A 15,783-nucleotide genomic window follows, 5' to 3' on the forward strand; every position below is an offset into this window, starting at 1 on the left:
CATCTACTATCTCAGCGACCATTTCTTTCAAGGCCCGAGGATGAAGTCCTTCGGGACCTGGGGACTTGTCACCTTTCGGTCCTAATAATTTTCTCAGTACCCTTTCCCTGGTGAATATAATTGTTTTCAGTTCCTCCCTCTCTCTTTCACCTCCTGATCCACAATTATTTCTGGGATGTTATTTGTATCCTCTACAGCCAAGACAGATGCAAAATATCTGTTCAACTCATCCACTATTTACTTATTTTCCATTATTCATTCCCCATTATCACTCTCTGGAGGACCAACGCTCACTTTATTTACTCTTATCCTTTCTAAATACCTGTAGAAACGCTTTCTGTTTTTAATATTTCTAGCTAGCTTTCTCTTGCACGCTAGTTTCTCCCTCCTTATTAATCTTTTAGTCATTCTTTGCTGTTTACATTCTGGCCAATCTTCTGACCTGCCACTCATCTTTGCGGAATTATATGCTTTTTCTTTCAATTTGATACTATCTTTAACTTCTTTAGTTAGTCACAGATGGCGTGTCGTTCCCTTAGTCTTTCTTTATCACTAGAATGTATCTTTTCTGAGTATTCTGAAATATCTCCTAAATGTCTGTCACTGCACCTCTACTGACCTACCACTTAACCTAATTTGCCAGTTTACTTTAGCCAGCTCTGTCTTCCTGCCCTCATAATTTCTCTTATTAGAGTTTAAACCACTAGACTTAGATCCACTTCTCTACCCCCAAACTGAATGTGAAACTCAATCATATTATGATCACTACTACCTAGGGGCGCCTTCACTATGAGGTCATTAATTAATCCTATCTCTTTGCACATTATTAGATCTAATGTAATCCATTCTCTAGTGGTGCTAAAATGTGCTGGTCTAAGAAACTATCCTGAAAACACTATGCACACATCATCCAGGCTACCTTTACCAATCTAATTTGTCCAATCTATATGTAGATTAAAGTCACCCATGATTATCACCATATCTTTCTCATAAGCCCCCATTATTTCTTCCTGCATACCCTGTCCTAGTGTGGTTACTGTAAGTGGTCTATAAACTATTGCCACAAGTGAATTATTACCTTTACTATTTCTCATCTCTACCCAAACTGATTCTACATCTTGATCTCCAGAATTAAGGTCATGTACCAACATCATAGTTAATTAACAGAGTTAGCCCTACACCTTCTCCTAGCTTCCTGTCCTTCCTAAAAGTCATGTGCCCATGAATATTCAGGTCCCAGTCTTTGTCATCCTGCAGCCATGTCTCTGTAATGGCTATCAAATCATACATAGTTATTTCTATCTTTCTGCCCATTTCACCAATCTACCTTTGTTCTATCCTCTTCAATGTCAATAATTTCAAAATTTGCAGATTGCACAAAATGTTTAAATGTAATTATACCTCGAATATCCAAGATCAGGTCATAAACACATCTCAAAAAGAGCAGTGGGCCCACAGTCGACCCCTGGGAGGCATCACTATACTTTCCTCCAACTCGAAGAACAATTGCTCACCAGCGCACACTGCTTTTTGTTTCTTGGTTAATTCCATATCCATGCTGTCACTCCCCCTTTAATCAGTGGTCTTAAATGATAGCTTTGTACTAACAGCGCAGTTTGAATCAGCACAAAAGCACAACCTACTTCAAACTGTGAACTGAAGAGCATAACAGGCTGACAAGGGAGTGTCTTCTAAACTCCCTGCAGCACAAACAGAATGTGGATTCTGTATTTTACAATCCAACAGTGCATTGCATGCTTTTGGTGCTGTATGCAAGTGAGCTCCAGGAAAAGGTCCCCCCCCCCCAACCCCCACCTCAGCCCCACAAAAGTCAACGCTCCAAGCGATCCTGCACCCTAAATTCTCGGCAGCTTCCCTTATCCAAAGGGAAAAAACACTTCAGCTGTGGGAATTACTCATAAGAACGCAGCTAGAAAAAGAACCACTCATAAGTAAACAAGTCCAGGCAAAATGTGGGGTAAAGAATTTGACACAGAGTTCACAAGTCTAAAACATCCCCACGACTGACCTGGTGCAACCCCTGACTGTGAAGCACGCAGACTGAAAAGTTGTCCCATCAGGCAATTCAATTATCATTGGGTCCTGGGACTCATTTAGCAAAACTTGCAATATTGTATATCAAAATCACTAAACTGTCAAGGAGTAAAAGTGGAAAGCTTTAGTTTTACTGGATTTCATAATGTTCATTGTGAATGGAGGTCCACAGCAGTGTTCATTCATCAATAACACTCAAGATAAAAGTAGAAAGAAAAGGCTACTTGTTTTATCCTAGCTCGTAATTTGCCTAGAGTAATCTATTCTCTTCATGCTTCCAAATCTCCAAAGCAGCTGATTGCATCTTTAATGATTTTAAGACTACGCTCTCCAGTCTTTGAGAGACACAAGCTCTTCAGGTCTTTCCTAATCACTTAAACAAGTTATCAGTCTGATGAGGGAGGTAATGTGGCATAGTGCGTAGCATCTCTGCCTCTGAGGCAGAAGCTCCAGGTTCAAGTCCTGCTCCAGGACTTGGATGGTCAAGGAAGGTGTGTGCATAACGCAGCCAAACAGGTAGTACGGCAGGCGTTATGAGCAGGAGAGATTCCTGGTCAGCCATTTGAAAGAACACTGGAGCCTCTACCACTACCATCCACAGCTCCAGACTACACACAGGTAAAAGTGCATGTTACCACAGCAATTCAGACTCCGAGTGAACGGCTACACACATCAGTATCATGAGGGAACACAATATTCGAGCTGCAGTCTGGCCAGAGAACAGGATTGTTTGGGCACAATTTCACATTAACCTGTCTGTAATGAAAATTTTAAAAAGGCAAATTTGTGTCTTCGCTACCTTTCATTAGAATTCACCTGTTTACAGGAGCAGAGAGGGCTACAATGTTGGATCACAATTTGTGATGACACTACTTCGTGTGTATGTTATAGTATATTACATATAGGATATATACACACACACACACACACACCCCCCCCTACGTGAACCCCTCAATTAGATTCCAGTCTGCAACTCTCACAGATTTTCATCATTTTTTCTGAAATTAACTTCTGTAAATTATTACTTTCAAAACAAAAGTTATCTACAAAGTAAACTACTTTGCAATTCGCATACTAAGTGACAAGTGTGTAAGTGTTTACTGATTTAAAGTTGATAGTTTCCCCCCCCTCCCCCGCTTCACCCATGTCATTTTCTCTGGATAAAAACCACATTTCTAATTAAACACGCAAAACCATACTTTTAAAAGGAGGGCCTGTACGAAAATGCCACAACAACTTCCAAGCTGCCTACATTCCAAAACTGACCCAGCATAGCCAAAGGTGTGACAGCAGGTGCTTAAAGCTCCTTCTTGTGCAACGAATTTTAATTAAAAAAATATATATATAAATATATAAATGCAGTGAACATTTTGCGTTTTGGGCACTTCAGAAAGCAAAAGGTGACGCGCTCTCGAGTCCATTCCGCTTACAGTGCTACGCAGACTTTTGAAGGTGACAGGAAAAGCATAACAAACAGGAATTTCCAGTCTGCAAACAGAAAATCCTCGATAACACAGTACCTTTATGGTGCAGCAGTGTATTTGCTGGTGTTGCTCACTGGACTTGAAAATTAAGGGCAGAAATCCAACCAAGCCTTTGCTTGAGGGGCGCTTCCAGAGTGCAGCAATGACTGTGGTTCTGTAATTGCCCACAAGGCTAGTTTCTGATTTCAATTAGGCCACTGTTACCAGTTATCAAATGGAAGTGAGGCATTCTCCTCCCCACCCCCTCAGGGATAAATAAAGTTACAGTAGCATCTTCTCACCACCTAAACAGGGGAAGGGATAAGCCTGCCATACTTACCTTCTTAGGGAACATCGAATCCAAGCTCAATCAATTCTGAGTGTTTTAAACAAAAGTCCTGTGCACCCAGAACACTGTCTATCGAGGCTCAAGGTTTCTTGAAAGTTTACTGACATGCACAACACAGTCGCTAAAATACTGTGACCGAGGTCATCACCTCTGCTTCACACCATCACTAAATAAAATATTCACAGTAACAAGCAGAGTTTTTACTTGCTAGTAGAGCATGGCATAGACACACTGTATAGATCAGGAGGCCCAAGTTTTGTGTTTTTTAAAAATTTATTCTTTCACAGAATGCGGGCATCGCTGGCAAGGTCAGCATTTATTGCCCATCTATAAGTCCATAAGACGTAGGAGAAGTAGACCATTCCACCCATCAAGTCTGCTCCGCCATTCAATGAGAATATGGCTGATCTGATAATCCTCAACTCCACTTTCCTGCCTTTCCCCCATAACCCTTGATTCCCTTACTGATTAAAAATCTGTCTATAAGTCTGCCCTTGAACTGAGTGGCTTGCTCAGCCAGTTTAGAGGGCAGTTAAGAGTCAAGCACATTGCTGTGGGTCTGGATTCACACATGGGCCAGACCAGGTAAGGATGGCAGAATACATCCCCTAAAGGGGTACTGGTGAACCAGATGGGTTTTTTTAAAATGACAAATCAATAATTATTGAGATTATTACTGAAGCTAACTTTATATTCCAGGTTATTTTAATTAATTGAATTTAAATTCCACCAGCTGCCATATCCCCAGGGGATTAGCCTGGGCCACTGGTTTACTAGTCCAGCGACATTACCACTATGCTACCATCTCCCCCTAATTTGTGCTGGTTATAGCCTGGATCACAACTCGGGGCCGAAAGTTAACACAGCAACCTCAATTCAAGAGAAAGGCTCCAGCAGGAGATTTTAAAATTGAGGAGGAACGGGTTGACAAAGATCATCCAAGGCTCCCACTGCTGATTGCTATGCAGTAACGTCTGTCAGAAAGAACATGCATGCAGACGTTTGCCGATGGCAGGCCTGGGCTTTACTGTGCTGCTCTCACAATCAGTTCGGTTTCTGACATTCACCATCAAGGATCACACGTAAGTCACCACTTGGCCACAACTGAATCTGCCTCTATCACACTCCCAGACAATACAATCCAGACACCTAACCACTCGCTGCATAAAAGGTTTTTCATGTCGCTGTTGGTTCTTCTCCAATCAACTTGAATCAATGTTTGATTACACTCCTACAATTGTTTGCAATTGACAGCAACTTAAAAGTGTCCATACAACATATGCCCATACTTAATAAGACAGTAGGAGTAGGCCATATTGGCCCATCGAGCCTGCTCCGCCATTCAATAAGATAATGGCTGATCTGATTGCGGCCTTAACTCCTGATATGGAGTCTGTCTCCCATAATCCTTGACTCCCTTGTCAATTAAGGATCAAACACAGTCTTGAATATATTCAATGACCCATCCTCCACTGCTCACTAGGGAAGAGAATTCCAAAAGTTAACAACCCTTGGAGAGAAGAAAATTCCCCCTCATCTCTGTATTAAATGGGAGACCCTTTATTTTAAAACTCTGCCCCCCCTAGTTCCAGTTTCATTACCCCCTCCTGGAGGGGAAACATCATCTCAGAGTCCACCCTGTCAGGTCCCCTCAGAATCTTATATGTTTCAATAAGATCACCTCTCATTCTTTTAAACTCCAATGAGTATAGGCCCAATCTGCTCAACCTTTCCCCACAATACAAACCCTTCACCAGGAATCAACCTAGTGAACCTTCTCTGAACTGCTTCTAATGCCTATCCTTCCTTAATTAAGGAAACCAAAACTGTACACAGTATTTATACACTGTGGGTACTGCTAGGACTTGAGGGCATACTGGACACCAGTTGTAATACTTAATTTTAAATTTCCTTTGATATAGAGTTTAGTTTTTTTTGTAGTAATGCCCCGCTGCATAGGGAACACTTTCATTTATTTCTGTTTAATGACACTGGTTGTCACAAAAACACACAGGATCCTTGCATTAGTAAATAGAGGCATTGAGAACAAAAGCAAGAAAGTTATGTTAAAAACTTTAAAACTCACTGGTAAGGCCTCAGCTGGAGTACTGCATCCAATACTAGGCCCCACACTTCAGGGGGGATGTCAAATTCTTAAAGGCTCTGGAAAGAAGATTTACCAAAACAATACCAGTGTTTGATAACATTGAGGCAACTCAGTGTCTCCTTACGGTTTTATTAGGAATGACATATACAGAAATTGGTACCAGGGATGGAGACTTTAAGTGGAAAGGTTGGAGAAGCTGTGGATTGTTTCCCCTCATAAGGCAATCTAGAATTAGTGGGTATAGTTTCAGAATAAGGGGTCACTTAAAAGGCTAAGATGAGGAGGAATTTCTTCTTTCTGAGCTGAGGAGCTGTGAATCTTTGGATTTCTCTACCCTACAGAACTGTGGAGGCTGAGTCACTGGATATATTCAAAGCTGAGATGGACAGATTTTTGAGCTAGTGGAGCGAGGCCAAGATCAGATCAGCCATGATCTTATTGAATGGAAGAGCAGGCTCGGGGGGGCCAAATGGCCTACTCCAGCTTCATATAGTCTTATCTGGTTGGTGGGGTGGGGGGGGGGGAGGAGGAAGAAAGGAGTAGGGGGCATTGTTTAAAAATAAGGTGTCTCCCATTATGAGGAGTTTCCTTCCAATATGTGTGATGGCAGGCAATAAGTAGGAGTGTTTCCTGGCCAGCCATACTGCGGAAGGCAATGGCAAACCACTTCAGTGTGTCGCCAAGCATAATCATCGACCAATCCAATGTAAGCCCACGGTCTCCAACTTTAAGGGCATGATGCCTGAAGGAGGAGGATTCAATTAGTGTCTTCCCTCACAGCCCTGCAAATATACCCCCGTTGAAGGAATTATCCATTTCCCTTTTTGAAAGTTACTGTTGAATTTGCTTCTGCCCCCATTTGAATGCTTGCTGGCCAAGTTAACGTTTCCTTATCGCTCCAGCTGGTTCTTTAGCTGACTGCTTTACCTTTTGTGTCTTCTGGTTGCTAACCCTTTCAGTCACTGGGAGCGGTTTCCCCTCATTTGCTCTACCAAAACCTTTTGACCATCTCGGTCGGATCTCCTCTTAACCTCCTCTGCTCTTAGGAGAAAATCGTACAAATTAGGAGAAGGCCATTTGGCCCCTCAAGCCGACTCTGCCATTCAACAAGTGCATGACTGATCCGATTGTTGGAAGGACTTTCAGGCTGATAACCAACCAGTTTGATCCCTGTTGACATCAAGTCCTGAAGCGGGGCTTGAACCTGGAGCTTCTAACCCAGTGGTAGGGACACTACCCACTGTGCCACAAGGCCTATTAGTTACATAACTCTTTCAAAAAAAAACCCGCTAGCAGAGGCAGGGCAGGCCGAATAAACTCTTTCTATGCTGCATCATTCCATGATCAATATTTCCCTGTCTCTTACATGTTAAGACGGTGATCCACACAGGCAGAGTACCATATGGCTCATAATATAAAGTTATTTAAAAAGTCATGTAAAACATACGCCCATATATTTATATAAAAATCAGAAGCCACAACATAAAGGGGAGAAACATTTTTTTTGGTGACTTCAGCCATTTCATAAACTTACCGACATCTTGGTCGAAGGGGTTGGTGGCGAAGAAGGGCATAGTTTAGGATTAAAGAGGCAGCCTTTTAAAGAGCGAGGGGCGGGGGAGTGGGGGAAAGGTCCTTCCAGAGGTAGGCCGCAGCCAGGCCTCGGTGTTTCTTCAGGTCTAAGCCCGCAGCACGCGCTCGTCCGCCGGCCTCTGGCGCATCCTAACAACCGAGGCCTTCGACCAGATCACTCTCCCTCACCCACCCACCCACCTCGCCTTTAGCTTATTTGTTTCCAACACGAATTAAAGCACCTCCAACCAAATCCCTAGTCTCACCGCCACCAACAATAAAATCTGTCGGGAGCTTAAATGGCGTCGCAATAAGTGGTGGGAAAGAAATGAAATAAATAATAACTTTGAACGCCGGTCATGTGATTCCCTTTCGCCTCCGCCCATTGGAGGCGGTGTTCATCCCCGCGGTCCTCCAGCAGGTTCAGCCAGGCCAGGGGGCAGCACCGGCGGCAGCGCTGCAGGCGCAATTTACAGTCAGCCTGACCAGGGGGGGGCAGCATCAAGAGAGAAATTCAGGCGGTGCAATTGGTTGTCAGCCGTCCCAGGGGGCAGCACCGAGGAAGAAATGAGGGAGGGTTGTAATCGGTGTCAGCGGCAAGCAGATATTGCGCATGCGCAGTGCGGGCTCAGTGACGGGCTGATCACCATGGCGGCGGCTGGGAGCGGCATGGAGCAGAAACGTGAAGGGACTCAGAAGAAAAGAAGGGGCCCGGGACTCATCGCCACCGCTTATATGGTCGTTTATAACGTGGTGATGACGGCTGGGTGAGAACTTGGTCTTTGTCTTTAAGTTGGGTTCCAGATGGGTTCCAATAGAGCTAATCAGGGCAGGGACCTTCCACAAATTACCATCGCCCTTTACAAACGTATAAAAGCCACTACTGTGTTTTAACATGGCTTTAAATAATATTGTAATAATGCAATGGGCTTATGTTGTGAAACGACTCTTGCCAAATTCAAAAGCAGCAATACACTGAACTCCTTTGTAGCCTCCATTCTTGCAGAACTGCTTCCTATTTATGGATGGTCCACAAATGAGTAAGCCTCATACTGTTGTACTGGGTGGAGAAAGCTTATGGTTTGTGGAAGATGCATATGAAATACAGCAGGGTCTGGTGTGTATATTTGCAAATATAAGAAGTGGTCCTTTTCCCTTCCATCTAAGTCACGTTTGCATGAGTGTGCTAAATAAGAAACCCCATGTGCAAGTCATTGATGAATATAATTGTAATGGACATTGTTCTGCATATCTGCACCTGTGTTACGAAATAAAACTGACTTTGTTCTCTTATAGCTCTACTATTCAGCACAGTAAGCTGAGAGATTGCTATTGCTGGATCGTAGACTGAAGTGAGTTGGCAGGCTTTGATATGGAGGAGATTGGTGGCAAGCCAGGGGCTTGATACACATTTAACTAGGCAGATAGAAGGAATAAACTTAGCTCCAACTGGCAAATATCTAGGGACAGGTTGACTGCCTGCCCTTGGATTGAAGCATCTTTTGAAAAATTTAATTTGATCTGTTCTATCATTTCAGGATTGGCCCTGACCTACATACAGAAAAGCTATGTGTTATGTTCCTGGGAGAGTGAGAGATGGTAATGTTCAAGGTTATCAAAAGATTTCTTTATTTATAGCACACTCAGTTGTAGATTTGGTATGAAATACGGCAACTTATAATTATATGGTGGCTGTTATGTGAGAGAACATCATTGAGTACGCCACAAAGTGAGTACTGAACAGTAAAGGGGCAGGGCAGGCGTGGGTAGGGAGGACAGTAAAAGAAGGCTTTTAAAGACGCTGGAAAGGAAAAAAAAACAAAGACTTGAAAGACATTGGGATCTCTCAAAGTGCTTATGAAGTGTAGTCACTGTAGAAAACACAGCAGCCAATTTGTGCACAATAAGCTCCCACACACAACAGCAAGATAATAAAGGACTGGATAGTCTGTTTTTTCTTAGTGATGTTGGCTGACTCGGACACCGACCTGGCGGGGGGTGGGTGGGGGGTGGTCTTCCATTTGCTCTTCTAGCAAGTGTAAGCCAATCTTATGCAGCTTAACATCTCTGACAGTCTGCCGGAGAGCATCTGTGTCATGTCTGAGCTGATAGATGGATGAAGGATGAGGACACGACAAGTTAGGGACACAAAATGGTTTTCAGAAGGCGAGCAGGGATGTATGGATGAAAGGCAGTGGAATGTGATTGCGGGGAGGTGTTGGGTGGTCAGTCTTTAAGCCAGAGTCACGGGAACATGTGGGGACACGGTGAGGAGCTGGAGGTGAAATGTCACGATTGGAAAAGAGTACTTTGGTCGAGTGATGTGAGGTTGTGGCACATCTCGGGGATGAGATGGTGATCTTGATATTGTATTTTAGCTTAATTTTGTGGGGGTAATAATCTTCAGCAAAAAGTGACCAGTTACATGAAAAACACATCCCATTCCGTGAAACAATATTATTCTGTAATAGTGAAAACAAATTCTGGTTTGCTGGTCAACTTCATCTTTTTAATTATTTTTTCCCCTAACTGACCCAGTAAGTGCATCTTACTGGATATATGCACTTGCATCAAGTCAGATTTTCAATTCTGAGATTGGAGCTGGGAAACAACATCATAGGACTCTTAGACAAAGTTTAGTTCGTTTCCACTCTTCTCTCCTTTCCAAGTAGCCATTTCCCTCGGGGACTTCATCAAGTTGCCATTCTTGGTGTCAGTTTGCACAGTGAATATTTGCAAGCTGTTTAACTGTGGAAGGCTCCACAGCTGAGGCATGGGAATGCAGCAAGAGTTGGCCATTTTGTGCTTGCAGCTATTCCACCATTGAGTAAGATCCTGGATGACCTGTGACCGAACTCCATATACTTGCCCTTGCCCCATATCCATTAATACCTTTGCTTAACAAAATCCATCAATCTCAGTTTTAAAATTAATAGTCAGCCGAGCATCAATTGTCATTTGAGGATGAATTTACCAATTTCTACTATCCTTTCATGTCCTAATTTCATGTTGAGGTCTGGCTGTAGTTTTTTTTAAGATGCAGCTAATCTTGGACTCCTCAACCACCAGAAATCGTTTCTCTCTCTCTCTCGGTCTCTTGTACCCTATATGTTCCCTTATATAGCTTAAACTGATCATGTTGCCCATTAACCTTCTAAATTACAGTCCTGTCCTTGCTCATCATCTTCATGCAGGTAGTTCAGTTGGGGACAGGATGGGAGGGGAGGGAAGGCAGACACACCCTGCATAATCCAGAGCTAGAACTTCCTGATTTTATTTTTCCATTCCCTAATATAAGGGAGATGCCGTAAGCTTGGGAGTCAGTGGGTAGCGCTTGCACCTCTTGAACCCGGAGGTTGTGGGTTTGAGTCCCACTCCAGAGACTTCAGCACTCAATGGGCACCCCATTGAGCCAGTGAGGGAGTGCTACATTGTCAGAGGAGTTGTATTTCAAGTGAAACATTAAACTTGGGGCCCCGCCTGGCCTCAGGTGGACGTAAGGGATCCTGTGGCACTATTTTGAAGAAGCACAACTTTCTCTAACGGTTCCTTGGCCAATAGTTATCCCTCAGCCACTGTCACAATAACATATGATCTGGTCATTTATCATCATACTGTTTATGGAATCTTGCTGTGTGCAAATTAGCAGCTGCATTTACTTCAAAAGTATTTCATTGGCTGTAAAACAGTTGGAAATTCCTGAGATTGTGAAAGGTGCTATATCAATGCAAGTCTTTAAAACCTCCCGAATCTAGAGTTTTCTATTATCCTTTTTTGGAGTTGCACTTCTGTTAATGTGCTTAATTAGATTTTCTTTTCTGGGTCTGATTAAAGACACTTCTCAATGAGCTAGAAGCTTTTTGATGATGGATGTTTTTTTTGTTAAACAGGCTGGGGATTCAGATTCAATTACGTTCTGCATTTACTCCAGTATCACTGACCTGATCTATTGTGTCCTCATAAATGAGTCTATTTAAGGAAAGTGCCAAGGGATTACTCTTGTCCTCATATCTGTATCTTCCGCCTCTGTTGCATTGCAGAGCGTTGGAGAAATTTAAAGATAGAGAGGCGAGCTGTTTTCTTTCTGATCTTGTAGGAATATAACAAGTACCTGTCAATTTACCACCTTCACCCAATAGTGGCATTTGGTCTCGGGGGCTTATAACAATTGGTCCATGAGCTGATAAGTGGTGGGTGTAGCAACAGAATAATACAATGGGCATCACATGGTCAAAGTACAGTCTTAATATCAAAAATAATTATGAAGGCTACTGGAATCCTGGCCTTTACATCCGGAAGACTTGAATAATGCTGGAAAAAGAGACATGTTGCCAAAGTATTTGAAATTTGGCATTCAGTGTCCTTTAGGGAAGGAAATCTGCTGTCCTTACCTGGCTTGGCCTACATGTGACTCCAGATCCACAGCAATGCTCTTCAATGCCCTCTGAAATGGCCCAGCAAGCCACTTAGTTGTATCAAACCACTACAAAGTCTCATAGGAATGAAACCAGATGGAACACCCGGCATCAATCCAGACACCAGAAACGACAATGGCAAACTCAGCCCTGTTGACCCTGCGAAGTCCTCCATCCTAACATCTGGAAGCTAGTGCCAAAATTGGGAGAGTTGTCTCACAGACTAGTCAAGCAACAGCCTGACAGAGTCATCCTCGCGGAATCATATCGTACAGGTAATTTCCCAGACATCACCATCCCTGGGTATGCGCTGTTCCACCGGCAGGACAGACCCAGCAGGGGTGGCGGTACAGTGGTATTCAGTCAGGAGAGAGTTGCCCTGGGATTCCCCAACATCGGCTCTGGACCCCATGAAGCCTCATGGCATCAAGTGAAACATGGGCAAAGAAACCTCCTCCTAATTACCACATACTGCCTGCCCTCAGCTGATGAATCAGTGCTCCTCCATGTTAAACACCCCTTGGAGGAAGCACTGAGGGTTTCAAGGGTGCAGAGTGTACTCTGGGTGGGGGACTTCAATGTCCATCACCAAGAGTGGCTCGATAGCACCACTTGTGACCAAGCTGGCCGAGTCCTAAAGGACATAGCTGCTAGACTGGGTCTGCGGCAGGTGGTGAGGAAAGCAACAAGAGGGAAAAACATACTTGACCTCATCCTCATCAAACTGCCTGCCGCAGATGCATCTGCCCATGACAGTATCGGTAGGAATGACCACTGCCCAGTCGTTGTGGAGACAAAGTCCCGTCTTCACACAACAAATCTAGCAACTCAAGACTGGGCACCCATGAGGCGCTGTGGGCCATTAGCAGCAGCAGAATTGTACTCGAGCACAATCTGTATCCTCATGGCCTGGCATATCCCCCACTCTACCATTACCATCAAGCCAGGGGATCAACCCTGGTTCAATGAAGAGTACAGGAGGGCATGCCAGGAGCAGCACTGGGCATACCTAAAAATGAGGTGTAAACAAGTGTAAAATAAGCTATAACACAGGACTATGTGCATGCCAACAGCATAAGCAGCAAGTGATACAGAGCTAAGCGATCCCACAGCCAACGGATCAGATCTAAGCTTTGCAGTTCTGTTACATCCAGTCGTGAATGGTGGTGGAAAATTAAACAACTCACTGGAGGAGGAGGCTGCATAAATATCCCCATCCTCAATGATGGAGCCCAGCATATCAGCGCAAAAGATAAGGCTGAAGCATTTGTAGCAATCTTCAGCCAGAAGTGCCGAGTGGATGATCCATCTCGGCCTCCTTCGGAGGGCCCCAACATCACAGATGCCAGCCTTCAGCCAATTAATTTCACTCCATGATATCGAGAAATGGCTGAAAGCACTGGATACTGCAAAGGCTAAGGGGCTTGGCAATAGCACTGAAGGCTTGTGCTCTGAAACTTGCCACGCCCCCAACCAAGCTGTTCCAGTACAGCTACAACACTGGCATCTACCCGGCTATGTGAAAAATTGCCCAGATATATCCTGTACACACAAAGCAAGACAAATCCAACCCAGCCAATTATTGTCCCATCATTTTACTCTCCATCAGTAAAGCAATGGAAGGGATCATCAACAGTGCTATCAAGCAATACTTGCTTACCAATAACCTGCTCACTGATGCCCAGTTTGGGTTCTATCAGGGCCATTCAGCTCCTGACCTTATTACAGCCTTGGTTCAAACATGGACAAAAGAGCTGAACTCCCAAGGTGAGATGAGAGTGACTGCTCTTGACATCGAGGCCGCAGTGCGGCATCAAGGAGTCCGAGCAAAACTGGAATCAGGGGGAAAACTCTCCGCTGGTTGGAGTCATATCTAGCACAAAGGAAGATCGATGTGGTTGTTGGAGGTCAGTCATCTCAGCTCCAGGATATCACTGCAGGAGTTCCTCAGGGTAGTGTCCTAGGCCCAACCATCTTCAGCTGCTTCATTAATGACCTTCCTTCCATCATAAGGTCATTCGCTGATGATTGCACAACGTTCAGCATCATTCATGACTCCTCATACTGAAGCAGTCTATGTCCAAATACAGCAAGACCTGGACAATATCCAGGTTCGGGCTGACAAGTGGCAAGTAACATTCGCGCCATGCAAGTGCCAGGCAATGACCATCTCCAACAAGAGAGAATCTAACCATCTACCCCCTTGACGTTCAATGGCATTAGCATCACTGAATCCACCATTATCAACATGCTGGGGGGTTACCGTTGACCAGAAACTGAACTGGATTAGACGTATAAATATTGTGGCTGCAAGAGCAGGTCAGATGTTGGGAATCCTGTGGCGAGTAAGTCACCTCCTGACTCCCAAAGCCTGTCCACTATCTACAAGCACAAGTCAGGAGTGTGATGGAATACTCCCCACTTACTTGGATGAGTGCAGCTCCCATAACACTTGAGCAATGTGACACCATCCAGGACAAACCAGCCCGTTTGATTGGCACCACATCCACAAACATTTGCTCCCTCCATCATCGATGCACAGTAGCAGCAGCGTGAACCATCTACAAGATGCACTGCAGGAATTCACCAAGGGCAGCACCTTCCAAATCCACAACCACTACCATCTAGAAGGCCGAGGGCACCAGATACATGGGAACACCACCTGGAAGTTCCCCTCCAAGCCACTCACCATCCTGACTTGGAAATATATCGCCGTTCCTTCACTGTCATTGGGTCAAAATCCTGGAACTCCCTTCCAAACAGCACTGTGGGTGTGCCTACACCACATGGACTGCAGCGGTTCAAGGAGGCAGCTCACCACCACCACCTAGAGATGGGCAATAAATGCTGGCCCAGCCAGCGGAGCCCACATCCCATGAATGAATAAAAAAAAATTTATTGCATTTGTCCTGCAAGACACACAGCTTCAGCCACGTGATTTAAAAAAAAAAAAAAATTTTAGCTATATTCTAGTTCTGTACTATTAAACAACTGTATCTAGAGGACTACAACACAAGTTTTGCAATATGCTTTAAGGGATAGCAGCATGTCATCACTTGCGGGGAAGTGTCATGTGATCCAGCTGCAGTTTCACCTAACGAATCCTCCAACATGGATCAATCTTTTCTAACCTCAACAAGAGCCATAATGCACATTTAAAATTTTATTACCAACATTGTGGCACTGGTCAGAGGTTGGCTTTAACAGGATGGAAATGCTGAGCATAGGAAGCTCATGAGCAAGCTGTGTGACAGTCTGATTCACATTGTGCTTGAGTGAATTGCCCCACTCAGACTGTACACACCGTGGTATTCATTACCAACTCTATGCTGTGAAGCACAAGTTTTTGTTCCCCCTGCTGCCACCATTTCATGATGTTGTAATTATATAAAGGCACCAATCGCCCTCGAGGGATTGTGTAAACACTTTGTGGGTTCATTTATTTAGACTCGGGACATAAGAACAGCCAAACAATGGTAGAAAGTTTGAAGACATCAGCAGCAGGGCTGTGTTCTGTCCTCAGGTCCAAGTGAAACTGAGGCTGGTTTACATGATGCAGTTCCTATCTAGTGGTGCCATGCTGCTATCCCTTAACATAAGGTATGTTACAACAACAAGAGGGTAGAAGTCATGCTTCAGCTATACAAAACCTTGGTCAGACCACACCTAGAGTTACCGTGAGCAGTTTGGGACACTACACCTTAAGAGGGATATATTGACCTGGAGTGAGTGAGCATAGATTTGACAGAATAATATCAGGGTGTCAAGGCTTAAATTACAAAGAGGAATTACACAAACTAGAGCTGTATTCTTTGAAATTTA

At 44.1% G+C, this 15,783-nt stretch overlaps 2 protein-coding genes across 4 annotated transcripts in view; one reads left to right on the plus strand and one right to left on the minus strand.

Moving 5' to 3' along the window:
* The window catches only part of stam2 (signal transducing adaptor molecule (SH3 domain and ITAM motif) 2), a 65,228-nt gene extending 57,362 nt beyond the window's left edge, over positions 1-7,866 (minus strand). For 2 of the 3 annotated variants that reach the window (XM_041200834.1, XM_041200832.1), the window contains exon 1: positions 7,509-7,866. In XM_041200834.1, the coding sequence (XP_041056768.1) occupies positions 7,509-7,548 (40 nt within the window). In that variant the 5' untranslated portion in view covers positions 7,549-7,866. Of the gene's footprint in view, positions 1-5,953; positions 6,031-7,508 lie in introns of all 3 variants that reach the window. The other variant, XM_041200833.1, reaches the window with a different exon arrangement.
* Positions 7,867-8,171: 305 nt separating this feature from the next.
* Positions 8,172-15,783, plus strand: part of hacd2 (3-hydroxyacyl-CoA dehydratase 2) — a 40,526-nt gene continuing 32,914 nt past the window's right edge. The window contains exon 1 of the mRNA XM_041201381.1: positions 8,172-8,313. Within this exon, the coding sequence (XP_041057315.1) occupies positions 8,195-8,313 (119 nt within the window). The 5' untranslated portion in view covers positions 8,172-8,194. The remainder of the gene's footprint in view (positions 8,314-15,783) is intronic.

The sequence above is a fragment of the Carcharodon carcharias genome, chromosome 12 (assembly GCF_017639515.1).
Source record: "Carcharodon carcharias isolate sCarCar2 chromosome 12, sCarCar2.pri, whole genome shotgun sequence".
Classification (NCBI taxonomy): Eukaryota; Metazoa; Chordata; class Chondrichthyes; order Lamniformes; family Lamnidae; genus Carcharodon; species Carcharodon carcharias.